This window comes from Anser anser (genome assembly GCF_964211835.1).
Source record: "Anser anser genome assembly, chromosome: Z".
In the NCBI taxonomy this organism is placed as follows: domain Eukaryota; kingdom Metazoa; phylum Chordata; class Aves; order Anseriformes; family Anatidae; genus Anser; species Anser anser.
The window spans coordinates 54298481-54322341 of record NC_139723.1 but is presented as its reverse complement, the minus strand read 5'-3'; the positions used below and the strand labels follow the sequence as shown (position 1 = coordinate 54322341).

Below are 23861 nucleotides of genomic sequence, written 5' to 3'. Positions count from 1 at the left end.
AAGAGGAGGGTGAGGCCAAACCATGCTGTGTTGGTAGAACACAGATTAGCAAGCAGACTGAAACAGGAAAGAAATTAGTAGTGCTGATTTGGGGTTAGACACAGCCCTAGGACACACAGAGATAGAACAGGATCTCAGCAGAGGAGAGGTACTAAAAAAGAGAGAAGAGGTACAACACACAGAGATTTGTAGCTTTACTTTCCAGCAGAACTGCTTTTAAGAACTGCAAGGGGACACAGAGTTGTAACACTGACTAGAAAACAAGATATGCTAGTTAAATGAAGAAGGGAAAGAATTAACTGGGGAAAAAAAAAAAAATGTTCAAAAAAACAGGTGCCATAGAGAAGTTTTAGCATATTGTGGTAGTGAAGTAAATCTGGCTGGCAGATGTACAACATGAATAAACATTTGGGAAATACTTGGAAGTCAATGAGTAGATAAAGCTGTAGGTAGTTACTGCCTTTTGTGCAGACAATTAGAGGAGGGAAGAGTATTGCTATCCACCAAGTTGTTGTTGGCTTTTCCAGTTAGATTATCAAAGTGCAGTGTTCAGCGGCACTTTCTGAGGTGGAAGGGGCAGATTGAAGGTTTGTATCAGTCGTTTTCATTTCTTCTGTCTTTCTCTTGGTGTAGAGGGAGCTGGCTGTCGTGTAGACGGAGAGGAGACAACAGCGTGTGCGGACCACCAGCTCTCAGAAGGAGACGGCTCTGCTGGATCTGTCATCATGCAGCTCCCCATGCTGCTGCTCCTTTCCCTGCCACCGCTTCTTAGCATGTTCAACAAAGTTGGAGCTCAGTTCCCTCGCCAGTGTGCTACCGTTGAGTCTCTGAGGAGTGGCATGTGCTGCCCAGACTATTTCCCTGTATTTGGGCCTGGTACCGATCGGTGTGGTGTGTCTACAGGGAGGGGACGGTGTGTGCAGGTGACTGTAGACTGGCGACCCCATGGCCCACAGTACATCCATGATGGGAGGGATGACCGCGAGCAGTGGCCCATACGCTTCTTCAACCAAACCTGCAGGTGCAGTGGTAACTTCTCTGGTTATAACTGTGGGTCATGTCGCCCTGGATGGAGTGGACCTACCTGTAGCCAACGAATCAATATAGGTAAGAACATTAGAAATATGACATAAAAACCATATGTTGGCAGAACTTCATTGTAAATGCACCTAGACTATTTGTTTTCTTTGAAATATCCCTTATATTTATATAGGAAATGTACAATAGAGGTTATTAAGACAGCTACTAGATAAGCTGTCTACTTTGTTGGCAAATATCTACATTTACCTCCCAGTAAAAGGAAGAAACAACGCCTGTAGTCAGAACAAGATTAGGATCAACCCCATTAAAGAATAGGACGTATTAATGTTTACATTTTTGTAATTTGGGGAATTATTTTAGAGTAAAACCATATATAGACATCTATGTGTGTTTGTGAGTATATCTACAAATACGTATCATGATCAATATCTTATAAATATCTAAGGTATGACAACAGGTATTTTGATTCAGATTCCCTTAATGCATTTCCAGCCTATGCACCTAACCTTGTAATTTTTTAGTTACCTAGTTTCTGCCAATGTTCGTAAAAGCCTTAACTCATGACTATAAGTTATGCAGGTGAATCAGTGCAGAGATGATGGATATTTCTAAGAGCTGCCCAGTTTCAGTTTAGCCCAGATTATCAGTAAACAGATGTCTAAAACAGAATTTGAAATGGTTACAAAATACTTGTGGACTGAAAAAAATGTTGAGTATTGTAGGTAAATTGGAAAAGACAAACAGGCTTGGGAACAAATCCTTATTCCTAAGTCAAAGCATTCTGAATGAACAAAAATTCAGTGTTTTCTACTGAAAGTCCAAAGGTGTTATTGAGATCTTGTAAAGTTCATAATCCTCAAAATGAGTGATAGATTTTGTTGGCATGAGAAACAACAGGTCTGTATCACAAATGTGTAGTGCCTCTTGCAGAAACAAAAATCAGCACTGCCATTATTTTCATGAGATGGGAAATACTCAAGAATGTGAGTACATGCTCCAGCAAGGGTTAACAAAGTATTGTTTACCAATTCAAAATTTTAACACTTAAATTTTTAAAAAATGCCTTATCAAGGGCTGCAGGAAAGACCTTAGGATTTTATTCATCCTTTAAGCTCCAAAAAGCAAACTAGAAAGCAGAAAGTATGCCTCATGGATTGGATATGCTAAGCCAGATTTCACTCTCTGATTCTCTGGCCTGTTCTCATTAACAATGATAATAACTCTAAAAACTAACCAAGAAATAAATATTAGAACACACAAATTTATAATAGTAAATATGAGGGCAAGAAAAAAACTGCTGTAGCTGATTTTCTACAGTATATAAAAGCAGTTTTTAGCTTTCTCACTTATAAAATCCTTTATTTTTCACTAAAATGTTAAGCAAATCACATTTATCATGCATGACAACATGAATTTAAATAGGAGAAATTATCTTCTTATTATGTGTTATGTTTACACATGAAGGTCACCTCTACTGCCCATCGAGAAAGATGGCCCCAGCTGCTCAGACTTTAGGAATAATTATTGGATTACTGTTGGCATATCCATATAAAATAGCTGTAAAATGCAGTTTGGTGCCTTTATATCTTCTAAATTCATGCCTAACTTTCATAATAGTCCCAATTTTTTATTGTGTTTCAGACATATTTTGCAAAATGAAAAGGTTAAGATGTCTGCATAAATCAAAACTTGATGGTTATTTTTAGTGTACTACTTGAAATCAACAACCAAAAACCTTCAGTGAGCAGGGCTAGTATATCAGTTAAGGTCTGCAAGACAGAAAAGCATGTGTTTCAAGATACGCAGTCCTTGGATGAAATTCATGCTTCAGAAAAGCATTTTAGTATTTTAAAATATGTATAAACATTACTGAAATATCCCTCACTGAATCAACTTCACTTTATATAGTGAAATGCAATTTACTTTTATTCTTCATACTGGTTCATGCTGGAGACCTGCTGTTTCTTATATCAACATAAACTCATTTGACAATTTTAGATTTTACAGTATGTTTAATTGTGAAAATGAGTGCATGATGACAAACAGCTGTGTGGACTTTTATCTGAGTCTCAGTCTAAACTTACCTTGAAATCTTATCAATCCAGGTAAGAGAGTACTGAATACTGGTACTGAGGTGACTCTGTTCCTTTTACTGATATACTGGTATTTCAACAAGTCAGCTGCTCTCCTTGTTTGTAAATTTCCCTGTCTGTATATAGGTAACAATAATTTTAAATGATTTGGAGATACACTGCTAAAAAAAAAAAAAAAAGGCTTGTTAATAATAGCAGGTAATGACATTCAAAAGGGATGATGTAATGTGTGAAACTCTCATTGGTGGATCTGCCATTTTCACTGCAAAGTTTCAAATACAATGTACTTCACTAAATGGTTGAGTGGTAGAGTTTCTGATTAATATAAATTGCAATAATTTATTTTCCTCTTGTTAAAGTTTTATCACAAGAAACCTTAAGTATATTGGATTAAGTTCTGAGAGATTTGTGGAACAAAGAACTGTCTTCATCATTTCTCTGACAGGAAATATAATTTACAACAATATTTCTAAAAGCAATGAATAAATAAATAAATAAATAGACAGATAAATAAATAATAGGCTTCAGGCTTTATTTTTATTCAGCTTAACTTTTCAGAAAACAATATTTTCTATTTATATTCAGTACTCTCTTAATTGTACCAATAAAAACTGGAGGAGTGCTTGAAGAAAAAGGAACTTAGAATTATTAGGAACAAAAAAAATTTGTCTTGTGAGATCAGACTTCAGTGTCTAAGACTTTGGTAACTTACTTCTTCTGTAACCTCACAGTCAGGAGGAATCTTTTGGATCTGAATGCAGAAGAGAGGAGGCGTTTTGTGAATGCCTTGCACCAAGCCAAGGTGACAATCCACCCTGACATTGTTATTGCCACAAGGAGACGTGAAGAAATATTTGGACCAGATGGAAACACACCACAGTTTGAGAATATCTCTATTTATAACTACTTTGTGTGGGCTCATTATTATTCTGTCAGGAAGACTTTTCTTGGTACTGGGCAGCAGAGTTTTGGAGGAGTTGATTTCTCTCATGAGGGACCAGCTTTTGTTACATGGCATAGGTACCATCTACTGCAGCTTGAAAGAGACATGCAGGTAAAGTTAGAGTTAATGTTAAGCCATGTGTTCTTGTGCTTCATGTGGAAAAACTTATCTACATATTCCAGTTGACAAAATTGAAAGCAACTCTTTCTGTGTCAAAGTAATCTTGCTTCAGTTTCAGTACTGTATTAGTGACACTAAATAGAGTGCATTTAAGTTTTAGACAGTCATTGTTACTGAGATGTTAAAAATAATATTTCAGTCAGAGTAAGAGCAAACATAAAAGTTACATAAAACTCACTTGTAAAAGTAGATACAAATTCTCAACATATATGCAGAAAATATTTTATTGGACCAACAAACGTTATTGCTAGTATTATTTTTAATATCAAGGCCATGATCCTTGGCTTAGATAGACCAATCAAAGCAGCAGAAATTCTAAACAAAAATATTACAGAGATTCTGAATCATATTTTATTTATATAATTAGTGCAACTGGTTAGAGAAATTAGTGTTTTTTGAGACCCTGCTCCATAAATCAGTGGTTCTCTTGTTTCCCTTTCTTTGTGTAGACCTATCTATAAAAAGAATACATTATTTTATGTACTATCATTATTTCTAAAGAAGAGAGAATTAGGTTTTCAAGGTCATGATTAAATGGTCCTGGCAACCATTTCAAATGTTTCCAGTAGCTTCAGTGGTGCTGCTTCAGGTTCCAGCAGATCAAATTCCCTCCAAAACCAAAACTTATATTTGACGTTAGTGTAATTTCATTATGTAGAAACCCTGAGGAGTTCTAGCTCTTAATGACTTAATATATATTCTTGCTTATGTTAGTAAATTAGATCATTAATGAACTAAATTGTCTGGCCAAAACATCCTGGTTAATAAATACTGGAAACCAGTGAATACTTCAGAATTATTAAACTCCAACCCATACTAGAACCAAACAATGGCAAATATGAAAGGGCACTATTATTTTTCCTTCTTTTTCTACCTGCTCAGTCATTCCACAATTGGCTTAGTTAGTTATTCAGAGTGCTACAAACACTGCTGCTTTTAAAAATATTGCTGTCATTAAAAATATTTGGAAAATTGTGTTCATCAGTATTGAGTGATGTTTCTTACTATCCACAATATGGTTTCATGGAAGGGGTACTATCTCATTAGAGGGGAATCCACAGCCTAGTTCAGCATTCCATCTGTTCTACTGAACAGACAAAGGCATCAAAGTGAAAAACTACTGAAAGTTTTTCCATAGATTTCCTGAGATTTCCTCCTTTTCATGAAGCCAGATTCTGACTCTTACTAAGATGTATTTAACTGGTTTTGAAAATCTCTCAAGCAGTACATACTGTAGATATCTGGGACAGATGTGTACTAATGCCATATTTATGTGGTTTAGAATATGTTACAGGACCCCACTTTTGGCCTTCCCTACTGGAACTTTGCAACAGGGCAAAACACCTGTGATATCTGCTTAGATGACCTGATGGGAGCTAGAAGCAATTTTGATGTCTCTCTGATCAGTCAGAATTCAATCTTCTCTCAGTGGCGTGTGCTCTGTGAAAGTATAGAAGACTATGAGACCTTGGGAACCATCTGTAACAGTAAGTATGACTGCTCACAGATATTTGGAGAGAATATCCCTTTAATAATAAATTAATAAAACACTTTACATTGCAATGGCTCTTCTTAGGGAAAAAAAAAAAAGTCTTAAAGTAGCTTTTGTACATTTCTTTAGTTTCATACATCAGTCTTCTGAGAAAGAAAAAAAGTTATCTGTCTTGCACTGAGGCACTAAACAGCTCAATATTTGATCAGGAGCTTGAGGCAGAGAAAGAATTAAACACTTTGACTTCCCTTCTTTTGCAGTACCTGTTCATCTCTGATGGCATGTATAATTACATACGGCAGCATCATGTTTTAACTGAAGCTTGAGTTTTCTTCTTCCTGCTCCACATATCACCTTCAAGGTTTCCTGTTTCTAAATGGAAAACATATAACAATACCTGTGTTAAATGTTTGGAGCATGTTTTGAATACAAGAGTAGTGAATGCTAACACACCTACCTTGGCTACAAGATCTATAAAGTCCCAATAAGACTCTTATTTATTCATCACCATCAAGCCACAACTCAGCATCTGCACGGAAATAGGGTTAAAAAAAAAAAAAGAGGGGGTTAGTTGCCTAACTAATCTTCTATAATCCTTTACCAAGCTACTCTATCAGGAAGTCCACAAAACTTTTATCTCAATTTAACAAGAAATCACATTGAAAAATAACAAAAAGTTTTCCCAAGGAACTTATAGAATCAAAAATTTAAGTAAGAAGCATTTTGATGTTTTTTGTTTGTTTGTTTGTTTGTTTTTTAATCAAAGGACCAGTTCAGAGAACCTTATGAAGATTCAGGTTCTTTGCCTAACTGTAAGATCTGACCCTTTGGTCCAATTTTAAGGTCATTTGTGAGGTTTTTTTTCCTTTTTTTTTTTTTCTCACAATTCAGTCATTAAAAGGATGCCTTCTTTGGTCTATTGTTCTTCATCATTATTGTTTTCTGTCTTCTCTCACAGGCACTGAAGGTGGTCCCATCCGGAGGAATCCTGCTGGAAATGTTGCACGGCCTATGGTACAACGTCTCCCAGAGCCTGAGGATGTTGCTCAGTGTTTGGAAGTTGGTGTATTTGATACTCCTCCTTTCTACTCTAATTCAACAGACAGTTTCCGTAACACAGTAGAAGGTAAGCATGGCAAACAAAAGGACCTGAAACAACTCCAAATAAGTCAGGGGAGCAGACCTAACATTCTTCCTGTTGGAAGTATGAGTTTGGAGACAGTCTATGGACACTAACAACACATTTTTCTTAGCATTAAGTATTAGCTTACTATTAAGTGCAAATAAGCTCTGGATGAACTATTTTATATTGATAGCTTATGCCAGTTCTTGAAATGTATAAAAGCCTTAAAAGTCTGTCACTGTCACTAAGCAGAAATTAGCTGAGATCATGGCCAGAGTGCAAGTCTGCTAGTAATAGGTTGTTACAGTGGAGAACAGAAAACCCTTGACTGCAGAATGGTGCAGAAGCATTTAAAACTTAAGCATCATCCTTAAGTGAGTCAAACAAGTGCTCATAGTAGCTACTCTTGTATCATAATTAAAACAAACAAAAGAAAGTAAAAGTAATTGTAAGCTTTGGTAGTGCTTAGGGAATTGCATGCAATTGCATTGTAGTAGTAGTAATTGAGGTCTACTAGATTAACTGCCAGACATTTTAGTCCTTCTCACTGTGCTATATAACTCTATTCTTCTTCCCCTAATCTCCACACTTTTCAAATGAAGTTTTCAGTCACTGACATCTGAACACAGAACCCAGCACAGAATCCAACCTAAAGATTTGATCCACATTTTTCAGGCAGTATCCTGCTGACTGCTTCTGCACTTTAATAATCCACACTTTTTAAATAGAAAACTAGGATTCATGGGAATCATTTATGAAATGACACTTCAGATCACTGTCAGACCTCCTGCAAATCCTTTGGCTCTTTTGAAAAAGCATCATTCATATGACAGTGGACCTGCTCCATTTTCTTTCTCTTGGAGAACAAAACCAAGAATTTGCACCAATCTTTTAAGTATATATGAAAGTTTTAGATGCTTACCTCATTTGAAAAAATGTCCTAACAATATCTAGGTATCTAGACATGGCTTTAGCCAATTAAGTGTATGGACCCCTCTCTGGAAGGTTGGCCAGAGCCTGAAAACAGGAAAACTTTTCAGAATTCTTCAGATCCTGACCTCTGACATCAGGTTTACTAGGTGGTAGATACTGACAGTGTTTTGTAGGGAATTTTCTTTGAAAAAAAAAAACAGTATGTGAAGCTTTCTGAGATGTATTGGCAGCACATAAGGAAATGATCCGTAACACATAACAGCTGGCCAATTAGGACAGATGTCAACAACTTCACATTTTAGTCAGCAGTCAGAAAACACACACAGCTATTCTGTTATGCTGAGAGATATTTAGGTCCCAGATATAAAAATCTATGTTCATACTATGAAGTGGTTTATTTTGGCTATCTATACACTAGATCCCACCAGCATTGCACCCCACATTCTCAGCATTCTTTTTTAAAGTCTATTTTAATCTGAAAATTATGCATGGGAGTTATACATGGGGATTACACATGCTAGGGACATTTCTCAAATGCCAGTTGGTAGAGAATTAGCTACTCATTTATGTTAAACAAGGCAACACAAAAACATGAAAGGTTTCCAGAGGGAAAAAAAAATGGTATCCATCTGGGACTGTAGCTTCTAAACAAAAGGTTCACTGGGATTTTTTGTGTTGTTCTTTATTTCCATATTCAGGGTACAGTGATCCTTCAGGGAAATATGACCCAGCAGTTCGAAGTCTTCACAACTTGGCTCATCTATTTTTGAATGGGACAGGAGGACAAACTCATTTATCACCAAATGATCCCATTTTTGTCCTTCTGCACACATTTACAGATGCTGTTTTTGATGAGTGGCTGAGAAGGTATTCTGCTGGTAAGATGTGCTCACGGATGGAAGAGGGAGGGGTGGTTTTCAGTCTTTGTGGTCACAGGAAATCAATTATTTCTTGTGAGTTAGCAAGGTGCCCCTAAGCTTAGGAGAGAGGACTGGAATTCTAACAGTAAAGTTAATGAAGATAGGGTAATAGCAAGCAAGCCTGTCTTCTCACCCCACTGACATCCATTATCCATTTTCAAATCACTCTCTGCGAAGGGACTTGACCAGAGATGCCAGGTACAATTAAAAAAAAAACAAACCTGTGTGTGCAAATTCATTGTCTCTGTAGAGAAAAGACAGTGTAATCATGACAGGTTGAAACACTGTGGATATTCTGTTATTTTGTGGCATAAATCTCTATGTTTCTTCTTGACAAACAAAATCAGATGCCTTGCACTCCCCCATGACTGTTTTTGACCACCTTTGCAATTTACTACTTGCATTCTGTAATTATTTCCACATCTATATCTATTCAAAGAATAGTTAAATATTGCTGCCTTTCCTTCGTCAGTTCTGAAATGCAAAAAGAAAGGGAATAAGAGAGGAAGTGAATGGAAGGGGGGGAAGGAAGAACAGAGGGAAGGAACTGCAAGGAAGGATGGAAGGAAAAATGGAAGGAAAAAGGAAAGAAAGAAGAAAAGAAATTGGCATCAGTGAACTGGAGAGAGAATTCTATATAACCTAAATGTCTGTGCACTGCTCTGCACAAAGCAGCAACTATATTACTCTTGGGATAATCCATTCCCCTCCTACTTCTACAGAAGACAGCTGCTGTTGCACAACTGAGACTTCTTTGTGCAGCTTCCACAATCAGCAGCATGGGCTTTCCCATGCCAACTCTCAGGGAACCAACTGTATCCCCTTGTGGTACTTACATGACCTGTCACAAGCTTTGCATTATCTTACCAAAATGGATTTTTTTGTTGTTATTGCAGCTGACTTTTTTTCCTGATCTACCACAGAATTTCAAAAAACTTCCACTAGAGATTATACCAGCTGCCTTCCTGAACTACCTAAGAGAACTCTTTATCACTGCTACAAAGTCAGATTGTAGAAAAAAGGGTTCCCATGTACTTCATATATCTGTTCCTCCTTTTTCATGCAAGAAAAAATGAAAAGTCCAATGCAGGCCTAAATTTTTACTAGTGTTTTCTGTTAATGGAACAGAGGTATTATTGGACAGTCTTGCTTTTTGACAAAGCTGAGCCCTCCATGCTGGAATTTTTTATCAATCCACCAATCCTTCTAGAATAATTCAGTTTAGGAACAGTAAGTAAATAAAATAATAATAATAATAATAATAATAAATAAAATAAAATAAAATGAGAATCAAAAACCCTGAGTCACTATTTCATAAAGCTGAAATACTTCAAATTATTTTAATTTTATTTACAGAAGTGTGATTTGACTTTCTGATTTAGATACCTCAACATATCCATTGGAGAATGCCCCTATCGGACACAACCGGCAATACAACATGGTGCCTTTTTGGCCTCCAGTAACCAATAATGAAATGTTTGTTACTGCACCAGAAAACCTGGGATACAGCTATGAGGTTGAGTGGCCAGGTAAACTGTTGAACCTAGGTGTTCTTTTTCCTTCATCATGTCTTCCTCCCTGAAAGCTTATGCATCATACAACAAAGTTGGTTCAAATTTCACTAATATTTGATGTATTTGTATAGGCCTATTTCTCTTTTTTGTCTTGCTTTCCAAATCAGTTGTGTTTGGGGTTTAGTACAGGCATATAGCTAATCATTACAAACAGCTCCCACAAACCACTTCAGTTTCTGGGGAAGTTCTCATTTAGATCTAACCCTTGCACCACATGCTTATTCCTATATCATATGTCTTCATTAAATCACTAGAGAGAGTGCAAACCCCTCACAAACCAGGTAACAGAAGAAAGGTCCAGGTCTATTTTCAGAGTGTAACAAGAGAGACTGCATTTTTCTCACATTTTGGAACAAATATTATCAACCAAAATTTCAAATAGTTCTAAAACACAACTCATCATGTGATAATGACAAATAATGACAGATACTGAGTTTTGTCCTGTCTCTTTAATGACATTTAATAACTTTTTCTTGTGCTTTCCTTCCTGTAGGTCGGGCTCTCCGTGTAACAGAGATGATAACTATTGCAATAGTGACTGCATTGGTTCTTGTTGCAATTATCTTTGCTGCTGCTGCATGTATTGTACGTGTCAAGAAAAATAAGGATGAGTTGCATCAGCCTCTTCTCACTGATCAGTATCAACACTATTCAGATGATTATGATGGCATAGCAACACCAAGCCAGTCTGTTGTATGAAGAGATGGCACTTTTTGCATGTGACTGTAACTGTTTATTTTGCTGTATTTTGTAAATGGTGGTCATCCATCTGCTTTAAAATAAAGAGCATAAACTGTCAGCTGTCTTGATATATTTGCTTCAGCATTCACCTTCTCTCTTGTCACAGCTAGGTGTCAATAAAACACATTTTGAAATGTTAATTCTATGTTGAATTTAATAGAACTTCACTAATTTTTCAGGGTTCACCCACAGGTCTTTTCTTGCTTATTTCTGACAAATATGGTAAAATTTAGTAACCTGATGACACCTAATGTCATCAGCCTTTGCTTAGCCTTTTTGCCTAGAATTCTTTCACAGGGCACATTTGTGAAAACATAAAATAAAGTCTAGAATGGGACAGAGCAGTTGCAGATATGAGTAGCAAAGGCAGCTTGATTCAGAAATAGAATCCAAAACAGAAGTCAGACATCTCAAATAGATGCATGGAAATGTGTTTTGAAATAGCCAGTATGCCAGTCAGGGAGCTACAAGGAATGCAAGGATAACAGCACATATAAAATCCATCTTTCATCTCAGATACTAGTTTTGATCTCATTGCTTTTAGGTGTCTCTGTGAAAAGAGATCAATACTGAGAACCTACTCCAGCATTTGGACACTTCAGCTGTGCATTCAAACGCAGCTGCCTAAAGGGTGTATCCCCTTTTAAAGGAAGCTGAAAACAGTCTTCTTTATGTATATATACATTTTTAAATGTTATTATTTTCTTTTTTAATTTTTCAGTCACCCACTTCCTTTCTCTCTCCCATTATCTCCATGGCAGATTACATTCTCCCCAGCAGTGAGAGACCTTGATTCAATGCTCTCCTTCTGAGGGAATTTAAACATACATCTCTTATACCTTAAGAGAAGTACCTAGGCATCATGCTGTAGGATAGACCTGTAAAAATAGCTATATGCAACTGCTGTTGAATTTATTGCACCAGAATCTCAGGATTTATGAGCCAGCAAAAGAGCAGCACTCTGACACCTGCCTTTACACCCTGAAGTAGGGCTTGAGGAAGCCTGGTTTCAGCCTCACCTCCTCTCTCTTTCATCATGCTGAATACAAATAAACCAACTGATCACCTTCCTATGATAGCTTATGGAATCTAAATTAGCATTCATTAGTTAATATGCAGATAAATCCTTGGGGTCCAATTAATGAATCCCATACCATGTAATCTGTCCTTTAGTTGTCAAATTATAAAGCTAAGATCTGTCTTGTCTCTCTTTCCAGCTGACCCCAGCTTCAAAAGAAATGGCAAGTAATTTGGATTGAACTCCTACAGTCTCCTTCCAGCTACATCTTCTAAGTACTGTCCTAACCTGTACAGTTTCAGAGAGTACTAGGCGTGCTGAAGCACACTAAGTCAGTTGCAAAGAGATGCATATTTTATACATGAAGGATTTTGTGAATAGGAAAACAAGTACCCAACACTCAATTTACCAAGCAGGGGGTGTGGACAACAGCAAAATTTTACACACATAACTTGTATTTAGGAAGAAATTTTTCATCTCTGATACCCAAGGCACAAAAGTAAATTGGACAAAAGTCTTTTCGGTTGCACTCTTGGATTTAGCTATCAATTAGTACAGCAGGCACACCAGCAGCAGCTTGGATTTCAACTTAAATGCCTGTTCTACCATTCTTGCCTGCACTGAGTAGCAACTTAACAAGTCATCCACTTTAGTGATTTCAATGGATTAAAGCAGGGTGATCCAATGTACTTTGGATTGGGGTCAAGAGACCTGGATTTTATTCTTAGCTCTTTTAGTGACCTTCTGAATGTTCTTAGCTAAATATATTTTTAACCTCTGTGACTCATTTTACTCATTTATAAAATGGAGATAATAGAGCTTCCTTTATAAGGTGCTTTTACTTCTGTGGATGAAAAGAAATGTACAGAAGTTTGATACCAGAAGGAAAACATCATGACAAAATCAGATCTTACAAGAAGGAATTCAGACATTAAAGCTATTCAATCCTTCAAGCAAAAATATACTCTCATGTTCTGAGCATACCATGAGTCTTGTAGGTCAGGGATTGGGAAGACCTGCCTACTAGTTAGAGCTGCTGCACATAAATGAACAAGGCAAGGTAGATTTTTACAAAAGATTTTTTTTTCTTAAAAAAAAAAAAAAAAAAGCAGTAAGCATGGGAATTAGAGGGGGAAGAAAAGTAGAGAACTGTGTGTGTGACCCATTCATGATAAGAATCTCACAAGTCCTTTCTTCAGTCACTTTTTGCTGTACTCTGAATTATATCTGGATATGAAGAAAAAAGTTCCTGCCATTCATTGAAGCTGCTCGGTGTTTGCTCCTGAGGTAATCTGATGGGAAAACTGATTTAGGTTTGAAATTTGAAACTACTACATATAAGAAAAAAAAAAAAAAGAAAGAAAAAAGAAAAAAAAAAAAGATATACTAGAAAATATATAGCCATAGTCTCACTTATTATGTGAGGGCAAGGACAGGAAGCAAAAGACACAAGGGGAAGACAGGAAGAGAAGAGCTGGAAAATAAACTAATTGAGAAGTCCTATGTGTAGTAATCATGAAGTGTGGGATATCAAAAAGAAGTTTTATTTTTATAAGGGCTGTAATACAGGCAGCTGTAAAGGATACCTGGAAATAATGCGACAATAGAACTAAGTTCATGTTGAACTGAAGACCATGCCAGAACAATTGTAACATAAGAACCAAAAGATTGACTCTATTAGAGGAAAAACTGAAGGGAAGCTCGATTTGGTTATGACCAGAGGTCTCTGAAATGTTGTCAGACAGAGTCTTACAAATAAATTAGAACTATGTAATTGATATAACATTGGGAGACTGGAAAAAAAATGCTGATAATGATTCTAAGGGAACTGAAACCCCTATATGTAAATGGTGATTGAACTTTCTTCCACATGTAGTTACTGGCTGAATAACATTCCATATTGTTATTGTTTTTAATTAGTTGGCAGTGAAAGTATCTAAATATATGTGTGTGTGTGTGTGTGTGTTTAGGCCTATTAGGTGTCTGCTGTACCTAAGCTTGTTAATGAGTTTTTGAGTTTATTTGCCTTCTTAGTTCTCTGACAGCATCTAAGTTTTGCCTTTCGAAATTTATTTTTTCTTATTAAAAAAGAAATGTAGACAGTAAGTGGAGAATTAAAATATTGAAAAGGCAATTCAGACTCAATCCACACAGTATTAAATAGATAAATGTTTTGAGAATCTGCAAAAAGAGAAAATGAACTAAGGTCAGGAAGCATAGAAATAAAGGGAGAGTTGACAAAGTCTCTTGAGCATTTGGCCTTGGAAAGGAAATATTATAAATGTTCTTTGACCACATAAATGAAAATGCAGTAAATGCAGAGTCAAGATTAGCATGATCCAAATACATCTTTCTAAGTCAGTGACAATCAACCTCCATCTTCAGTATGATGAACTATGCTGATCGTGGACAGAAAGAGTTTGTGGAATGCGAGTACAGAAATTGTCTTGCTATAGATAGAAAAAGATCTATCTTGCTAAAGACAGAATATCTAAAAAGATCTATCTTGCTAAAGATAGAAACTAAAATTAGCATTTCTGCAACGAGACAGCAGGTGATTTCTGTCCAAGGACTCTTAAAATTGCATACAAATCTGTAAGTCCATCTCTAAGGTGTTTGAATAACTATCGAGTCAGCAAAAGTATTGTGTAGTTGAGAGCAGCACTATTTTATGGGGAAGTGAAGGAAAAGTAAAAATGTTCTATGAAACTACAAGCTTATTTAGAATCAATAGTATGACAGGCTCCATAACCAACCATAAAAATTCCACTGGAATCAAACACAGAACAGATTTATCAAAGTCATACCATGCTAGCTAGCTAAATACCTCTCTTTGATACAATAATTTAAATATTTTATTTAGGAATTTTGTTGATGCTGAAATCTTCGACAAAGTATTGTGTGCTTACATCCAAAAATCTGGGAATCTGAATGGGATCTGAGATCTGGGTAGTGAGCTAGCCAGACCAGAGATGACAATACAGTATTGAAAGAAATACCAGGGCTACAAGGACTAGCCCTGCAGCCCTTTAGTACTGAGTTACGAAGACTGAATAAGCCTTATTTAGTTTTTCCAAGACAGATGTTGATACATAAAACAGCAATGCATGGTTAGTCATCACCCATACGACAGTGCTGGAAGAGAACATACAAAGGAATAAGGAAAACTTACATAAATAACTTGTGAACTTTACAAATTGAGGAACAGTGGAAAAAAAAGTGAGATGGCACAGTAATGATATCTTCCCACTTTTCCTACATTACAATAAAATTAATTTCTATTCCCACATGCAAAATTTGCAAGTAAGTAATAATAATTAAGAAAAAAAATCAAATAAGTTTATTTCAAATAAATCCTTTGACACCAATATGATACTAGCATGAAAATAGCAAAGGTAATTGTTCATATGATGTTGCATAGTTTGTTCAATAAATGTATTATATATACTAGAGTAAGGGCTGCATCTGGTAAAAAAAAAAAAAAAGTTCTAAAGAAACGACACTCAAAGGCAGATTAAAGAATCTAGAAGAAGCTGGTGGAAGATTACTCCATCCAGGTATCTTCCTTTAGTGGTGGGTCATGAAATCATAGCTTGCACGAACATCTGCTTTGGACACAGAACTGAACAATTTTGTAACTTAGAGAAATATTTCCAATCCTGAAAATTTTACCTCTTCTATATATGGAATAATATATAAGCAATACTGGTCAATAATGGTATTACTGACATAGAATATAGAATTGACATGGAATTGGAATGCATCCCAAAACAAGATGCATTGCTGAAATATATTCAGTTTGTCATCCCAATATTTTTTCTCCAAAAAAGTGCCTCCCAACTAAAGATTTCACTAACAAAAGAATAATCTGGCAAGGAAGCCTGATGAAAACTGAAATGTTTATTTTCAGAATATTAATTTGTAGCAAAATGTGTAGAGCCTCTCTCTCAAAATTGAATTTTAACTTCAAATCTCATTTAATCTCCAGTATAGAATGAAAACCCTGGCCTTGGCAGATGCTTTATTCACATGCTGTTTTATGAAGATGGTAAAGGGAAATGGCATTCACAACAACTGTTTCTTGATGTTCATTAATGGAAACTAAAAGATCAGAATTCCAACTAAAATAAACCTTGCATTTATTTCTGTGTGTATTTTCAAACATAGAACATAGCGTGCAACATTTTATGTCATCCTGTAAATCCCATCCTTGATGTCCAGAGGTAAACCACTGAAAATGTGTGTCTCTGTTATCCCTCAAATATTGCAGACAAAGGAAGGGATCTAAATAGTAATTTACTGCAGTAAGCTATGGTTGTATGCACATATGAACTGACTTTAAGACCCTTGGCAATCAGCCAAGCTTGAGTTTGGATTTTACAACTAGTAAGATCAGTCACATCAAGGAATAAGGCCTATATCTTGCTGAAATCAATGCTCCTGTTCAAGAACAGGGAACCAAGGTAGTTTGCAAGAACAAAGAAGCTACACAGGTAAGGCAGAAGCAATGCTGCAAAATTAAACACATTTAATTTGAGGCTGAAGTGGTGATAGGATGACAGCCTAATAATATTTTAATCTGTCCACACAAGCTTCCTGCTTACTACTGGTGTTAAGCTTTATTTTGCTTCAGTTCATAAAGTTTGAGAGTAAACTACTGATATTGATAAAAAACCTTGTGCTGATTTTTTTTTTTTTTTCCCAGAGAAAGAAAACTCAAGGGAGAGGAAGGCAGGAGAAGAAAATGTTTGTTTAGGAGGTGAAAGTTGTGAGTTGTGTTGTAGCTGAAATGGTCTCAGGCTATTAAGCTTGAAGTTTGCAGGGAAAGAAAAAAATAAATAAATAAATAAATAAATCCTCTCTAGACTACCAGTTAATAATATACCTGAAACAAGTAGCTCCAAACAATATCCTGACACCTAAGGCCTTCAAGTGGAATTTGGCCTGTAACACCTTCTACAAATCAATAAATGGGAATGATTCTCAGTATGAGCAGCATAGTTAAAGGCAAATAATAAAATAAAAGGAAATAGTACTTAGTGATTGAAAGATTACATCATGCAGGAATCAAAAGTGAAAATGCTGATTTCAACTGTACTTTAGATGACAGGGATCTTTTTTTTTTTTTTTTTAAATGGAAGAAAATGTCACCTATGCTAACCACTGCTATGCAATTGCACTTAATATGAGCATTAAACAAAAGTCTCATGTTTGTAACATGGTCAAATTTCCATTTTATATATCTTTAGGAACCACATTTTTACACCACACCTCCAAAACCACTAGTACTGTGTCCAAGCAGAGAGAACACAGTGGTCTTCTGCTATAAACAGGGTTTGCTACTTACCACATGGTGGCATTTCACCAAAAAAAAATTCAACTTGTTTTCAAACTTGAGATGGAAAATTTTCCTAGTTGTTAACTAAAAAAAGTCATTTTAAATTCTAGAAGAAAATTATTTTAGCTTGTATCCCTCAGCTTCCTACTTTCAACTTCCTACTAAGAGAAGTTTACCTTCTTATTTTTGGGACATTATTTAAATTGTTCCAGGCTCACTGTTTTAAAAACAAATACTTACAAGAAATAATACATGCCCAACTATCTCATATCTGTAATTAATTTGTTATAAGAGCAAGTAAAACCAACCTATTGGGGAAAGTTAAATTGACGATTTTTTTTTTTAGCAGAAGCATAAAAGTGATTGTAATATTTTCTTTTTTTATATTCTTACATATACAAGCAAAAAGAAAATGTGGGACTACCAAACATTGATATTATTTGATATTGGCAATTTATTATTTGAGTTTGTCCTTTTAACACTGCTAATGTTTTTCTTCTGTCAGTTTTGGAAGATAAACCAATTGCTGCAACAGCAGAGCCATCGAAAGTATCACTTCTTCAAGCAGGAATTCAGAAAAGTGATGCTGATGACAACCAAGCTGGCATAAAGGTGGCCAGATACATTTATTTTTTTCATCTGGACACCAGCATTTAATCGCTGCCCATCACCTAAATTTTCACCTTAGCGTGGTATGGGTGGAGGTCACAGAACCACAGAATTGTCTAGGTTGGAAGAGACCTCCAAGATCACCTAGTCCAACCTCTGACCTAACACTAACAAGTCCTTCACTAAACCATATCACTAAGCTCTACATCTAAACATCTTTTAAAGACCTCCAGGGATGGTGACTCAACCACTTCCCTGGGCAGCCCATTCCAATGCCTAACAACCCTTTCAGTAAAGAAGTTCTTCCTAATATCCAACCTAAACATCCCCTGGCGCAACTTTAGCCCATTCCCCCTTGTCCTGTCACCAGGCACGTGGGAGAATAGACCAACCCCCACCTCGCTACAGCCTCCTTTATGGTACCTATAGAGAGCGATAAGGTCACCCCTGAGCCTCCTCTTCTCCAGGTTAAACAATCCCAGCTCCCTCAACCGCTCCTCGTAAGACTTGTTCTCCAGACCCCTCACCAGCTTCGTTGCCCTTCTCTGGACTCTCTCGAGCACGTCCATGTCCTTCTTGTAGTGAGGGGCCCAAAACTGAACACAGTACTCGAGGTGCGGCCTCACCAGAGCCGAGTACAGGGGGACAATCACCTCCCTAGACCTGCTGGCCACACTGCTTCTTATGCAAGCCAGGATGCTGTTGGCCTTCTTGGCCACCTGAGCACACTGCTGGCTCATATTCAGATGACTATCAAGCAATACTTCCAGTTCCTTCTCTGCCAGGCAGCTTTCTAACCACTCATCTCCCAGCCTGTAGCTCTGCTTGGAGTTGTTGCGCCCCAGGTGCAGGACCCGGCACTTGGCCTTGTTGAACTTCATGCAGTTGACCTCAGCCCATCGGTCCAGCCTATCCAGATCCTCCTGCAGAGCCTTCCTTCCCTCGAGCAGATCGACACATGCACCTAACTTGGTGTCATCTGCAAACTTACTGAGGGTGCACTCAATCCCCTCATCCAGATCATCGATAAAAATATTAAAGAGGACTTTAAAGAGGTCCCTGCAGACCATGCTGTTGTTGCTACCACTGTGTCTTTTCCCCTGTGGTATTCTCTGAAATGGTGAGTGAAAGAGATTGCAATCTAACAGGAGACCTGTTAGCCCATACATCCCAACAGACAATGTGAAAAACTGTACGGTAATTATTAATCAAAATTAATTTGGAAACAGGCTAAAATTAGGCCATGAACTACAGAAAAGAGACTGAAATAGTATTTCACCAATGGAGATTCCTTTCTGAATAGGTTTTCCACATGTTTTGACATCAATCTGAGGATTGTTACAATTGTTTTAATAGGCTCTTTAAAATGTCTTTTCTAGGAATGGAGATTTAGGGTCAAAGAGTAAAGTACTTCACATTTTAGCTTTATCACAGACAGCAAGTGCTGTCTCTGCACAAAAATGACCTTAGAAAATATTTCTGAACCAGAGGCAAATGGCCATAAATGTTAATTATGGCTCTTGCCTTTTAGATGTTAACAAAGTGGCAGGGAAGATAGAGTCTGTCCTCTTAGCTACAAAAGATGAGATGTAGTAAAATGTGGAACAATGAAGGATAATGGCATGGAAAACAAAGTTCAAATATTGTTCTTGGTAATCAACAAATAGTGGCTATCTGGCATGAACACTGTGAGGCTTGGCATCTCAGGGTCATGCCCTGTATCATCTTCAGGGGTTGCATTTTGCACCTCATGGAGCAGGGGCCACATTTTGCATCCCCTCAAGCAGAAACCTCAGTTCTAAAATTTTCTTGTCATGTTAGGACACAGCAGCTTCCTAAACTGACTGTTCACTGTGGTTCATCCTCCTTTGCTCTGAAAAGCCCCCTTCCTGTTTTTCCTCTTCTCCCAGACCTATTCAGATACAGTCCAGTAATTCTGAGGCTAATGTGTCAGACAACAGGTAAGAGCAGAGTTTGCTTTTCAAATATGTTGTCAGTCTGTGATGGAAACGTGAACAGATACTGGTAATGACAGTATTGGAGAGCTGGATTGTTCAGGAGACCTCAATAAGCAGGGGCAAAGAAAGAAAGTAACTATTGCTGGTTCATTCACGGGGAAACTCACCTTAATGTATAAATGTCCATTTGCTATCTGAGTTTTCAAAGGACTTATGTTAGTTGGGATCACGCGTTGCTGAAAGCAGGCCCTCTGCACATGGGTAAACTTCACTTATCTGAGGGGAAACTTTCCATTCTGAAAAAAAAAAAAAATCATGCAAAGTTTGGCCTTAAAAATTCTATCCAAAGGAGTATAACACTGTTTAGCTGACAAATGAAGAAGGGAGGGAAAGAAAAAGAGAGGAAGAGGAAAAGAGGAAAGAGAGAGAGGAGAGAGAGAGAGAGAGAGAGAGAGAGGGAGGGAGGGAGGGAGAGAGAAAGAACCTAGGGATGGAAGGCAATAAAGAGAACTAACTTTTAAATGAGTTTTACTTACTTTAAACAAGTTCTGGTAAAATGTTTAAAAAGAGAAGTAATGACTATTCCATAGTGGAAATAGTTGTCTAAGCAGCAGTAGTTTCCCTTCTGTATGGCTCTTCCTGTTCAAGTAACTCTTTCTCTATAGCTCTAAAACAGCCTTCTTTTCAGGATAACAGACAAACATGTTTATCGTTTGACATGTGTGAGTTTTGTGCAAAACTATGTGTTGTGCCTCCTGATAACTTTTTCAAAATCTCCAGATCCAAGCTGAAGCAGCCTCTTCTAATCATCTCCTTCTCCAGGCAACAGCCTCTTGTAAAATCTCGGAAGAAAAACAACACAGCACTGGATTTTCGCAGATCTTCCCGAGGAGCTGGATTTACCAGCCAGAGCCTCTCTTTTTTTTTTTTTTTTTTTCCAGGGCTGCCTTCTGGGATGTGGCTTCAGAATGGCGCAGGCCACCCTCGGGAGCAGGATCGGTGCCTTGTCCCCGGCCTGCCACGAGATGGCAATATTTCAGAGCAGTGCCCTCCCCGGCCGCACGCCGCAGCATCCTGGGCAGGGCTGTGCTCTGGGAGTGAGGTGCTCAGCTTTGGCAGCAGCAATACCACAGCGTTCCTTCCCCACACCAGCCCCTCCAGCCCTTTGCCGAGTGTGTTTGCTTCCTACTTTTAACGAGCAGTTCAACTTCAGCCCCTGTGCTCAGGCACTTCTAGGCACACCTGGTTTCTCAATCGATTTACACCGTGTTTCCACCACAGAGAAGCAAATAGACTCAGATAAAATTGTGTTGCTGTCCCAGGTATGCAGTCTGGGAGGTATTTTGCCCATAACCAGATGTTGATGGTGTTAAATTTTCACTTAAACCTGTCTAGCAGATACACTGAGAAGAGTACATTCTTTAATTTATTATCAGAGATCCTGCTTCTGGATGTCTCTTCATAAAGCACAGAGGGTAAATTCTATTCAACACAGAAGGAGAATTTAAATTCCTAAATCTACTCTAGTGTTAGAATTTCATCTGGTACATTCCTCAGCTGTGGCTAGGTATAGCGCTCTTCCATTTAAAATGTGCTTTTAGACATTGCCTTGCTAGATTTAGGTTATCAGACATAAAAGCTTGAGAGGGAACGGACCAGTTAGGGGAAAGGTCAGAGGCAGGAGATTCCCAACAACTGCAGTTAGGGTCCACAAAGATAGCAAAAGTAAGCTTGAGAATTGTTTTGACAGATATCTGAGATGTCTGACCATATTTAAGACTTGACAGACCCACCCAGAGCCACCTGACAAAATTTAGATCTGTTGTGGTAACAATCAGGTGGCTGCAATTAACCTTGGCCTGAAATCAAACTTACACCTGAACTTTGGACTTAGTCACCTGGTCAGGCTGCAGTCTGACTCTTCTCCTGAGGCAAGCAGACCTTAATTAGGATCAGGAAACTCCAGGAGAGGTGATTTGGGCTACAGTTTGTGCTAGGCAACTCCTGCTATTAGGGGCAACTAATCTTTATATGTGCCTGAGTCAGATTTTGAATTAACCAATCCAAGCCATCAGGAGGGGATCAACTGGAGTTACATTTAGGCTTTGTAGGGGCTGCCCTGAGAAATTTAATGCTCATAGAGGGGCTTCTGTTAACTATATAATTCCACATCTAGGGCATGCAGGCACCATCAGCTAAGATTAAATGGTAGGGGTAATATCACAGTGCATGTATGTGCAATTCCAGATTACTGCTGATAGTTTAAATCAAACATGGTCAGGGACCTGCTCAGGGTTGCAGGTGGACGCTGATAAGGGATTTCAGGAAATTAGGGTTACTTACTTAACCCATACATCTATAGCTATGGTTGTAATTTGAAACTTGAACTTAAGTAAAGGTGTAAGGTATTATAACTGGTTTGGAAAGGTTTTGTATAGGTCTCACTTAAACTTGCAGGCAGTTGATGGTCTAACAACGATAGTATAGGGATTAACATTCATTCTGGCAGGGGAGATGAGCAGGAAGGATTACTTTTCTAAAGAGAAGTTTTCAAGACTAGGCCTGTGGGCCTAGTGAAGGTGATAGTGAAGGTTACGTGACCAAGGCCACCAAGAAAAATTTAAATACAGGTCATTGTGGTCCTGGCTGCAGTTGGTGAGTATGTGAATGCCTTTAAGAGATGCTTTGCAGGAAAGTGCATACTATAATCTCTGAAACAGGTTTCCTAGTCTGGATTAGGGTTGTCTGTCTATAACATTAGATCAGATCTATATTAAAGAAAATAAACCTAATAATAAAATCCATAGGGATTGTCAGGAGTCACAGGTTAATCATGGCATTAGGGCTCAGACCAGCCAGAACTCAGCTGGTTTGGTAACTAGAATTTGGATAACTTGGATTAGTAGAATTTGTTTTAGTAGCTGGAGGGAGGAAAAAAAAAAAAAAGTGCTAAATCTACATCATGGGTGTGTCTGCCGTTCAGAGCAAATGAGATGGTTAGACCTGGGTACAAAATGGCAAGCGGTGTGGCTACAGCTCATTTAAGACTGACACTCAGGGCTAAGGCCATTGTGACAGATCTGCATATCCTCCTGGTTGAATTTGCTTGTTGGATACAGGGCCACTGTGCTGAGGCTGAAATGAGGTTGGAGGAGTGCTTCAACTGCTTACTGCATTTGGAACTGATCTTTTCACAGCAAAGCATTCCATTGATAAAGATATTTTGGTCAACCTGAGCAGACACTGGTATGTGGTGTCTGTTTATACTTGACAAATGCATAACCTGAAAACCATCAGCTGAAAATTGTGTGTAAACAAGTCAGGAAAGTGTTACAGTTTGGGTATGCTTTACCTATCTAGGCAGAAAATAAGTCAGACTAGAAATTATTTTTCCCCTTGATCCCTGCCCATAAAATATTAGTGAAGTTACTGTTAAAAGCTGACAACAGGAAGACTATTGATCCCATTGTGTTTGTTGCACGTTTAATATTTTCCCAGTAGAAATGGGAGGGATAGAAAACAATTCAAGCCACTTAAAATAATGAGCTATTTCCTCTCCTTCCAGCAATTAAAATAATTGTCTTGGGGGAGGCTGAGGAGTCATTCCTGGAAATAATTGAATGGGTTCTCTTTATTTCATTCCTTTCAAAGATACCCAAGCTGTCTGTAATAAATGAGTCTTCTACACCTGGAAGCTTTGATAACACTGTTCATTTCCCATAATAAATAGGACCAGCTTTCAGCACCACTTTCATTGACATCTATCTTGTGATACTATGTTTTCTGTCACTGCAAGGCTAAACACAGAGCTTACTGTGTTTGTGCAAGATCTCGAGCCTGTCTGCATAGCTGCTACTGCAGTGAATAAACATCTGTTTCCTTTATCCAATAAGTAAAG

General features: G+C 37.7%; 1 protein-coding gene and 1 long non-coding RNA gene across 3 annotated transcripts; one reads left to right on the top strand and one right to left on the bottom strand.

The window, feature by feature from the left end:
* TYRP1 (tyrosinase related protein 1) lies at nucleotides 1–11098 on the top strand. 2 transcript variants are annotated; one of them, XM_083817127.1, is made up of 8 exons: nucleotides 1–148; nucleotides 634–1107; nucleotides 3866–4188; nucleotides 5540–5744; nucleotides 6708–6875; nucleotides 8504–8683; nucleotides 10108–10254; nucleotides 10793–11098. In XM_083817127.1, the coding sequence occupies exons 2-8, from the start codon at nucleotides 726–728 to the stop codon at nucleotides 10996–10998; spliced, it is 1611 nt and encodes a 536-aa protein (XP_083673253.1). In that variant the 5' UTR covers nucleotides 1–148; nucleotides 634–725; the 3' UTR covers nucleotides 10999–11098. The 2 variants fall into 2 exon arrangements, with proteins under 2 accessions (XP_083673253.1, XP_083673252.1); XM_083817126.1 differs by having other exon boundaries at nucleotides 1–169.
* Nucleotides 5777–21112, bottom strand: LOC310889541. The gene is made up of 4 exons (XR_014576611.1): nucleotides 20500–21112; nucleotides 20131–20259; nucleotides 6207–6278; nucleotides 5777–6121 (listed from the first exon to the last, which is right to left on the bottom strand). It is a non-coding gene; the product is annotated as an uncharacterized lncRNA (long non-coding RNA).
* Nucleotides 21113–23861: the final 2749 nt, after the last annotated feature.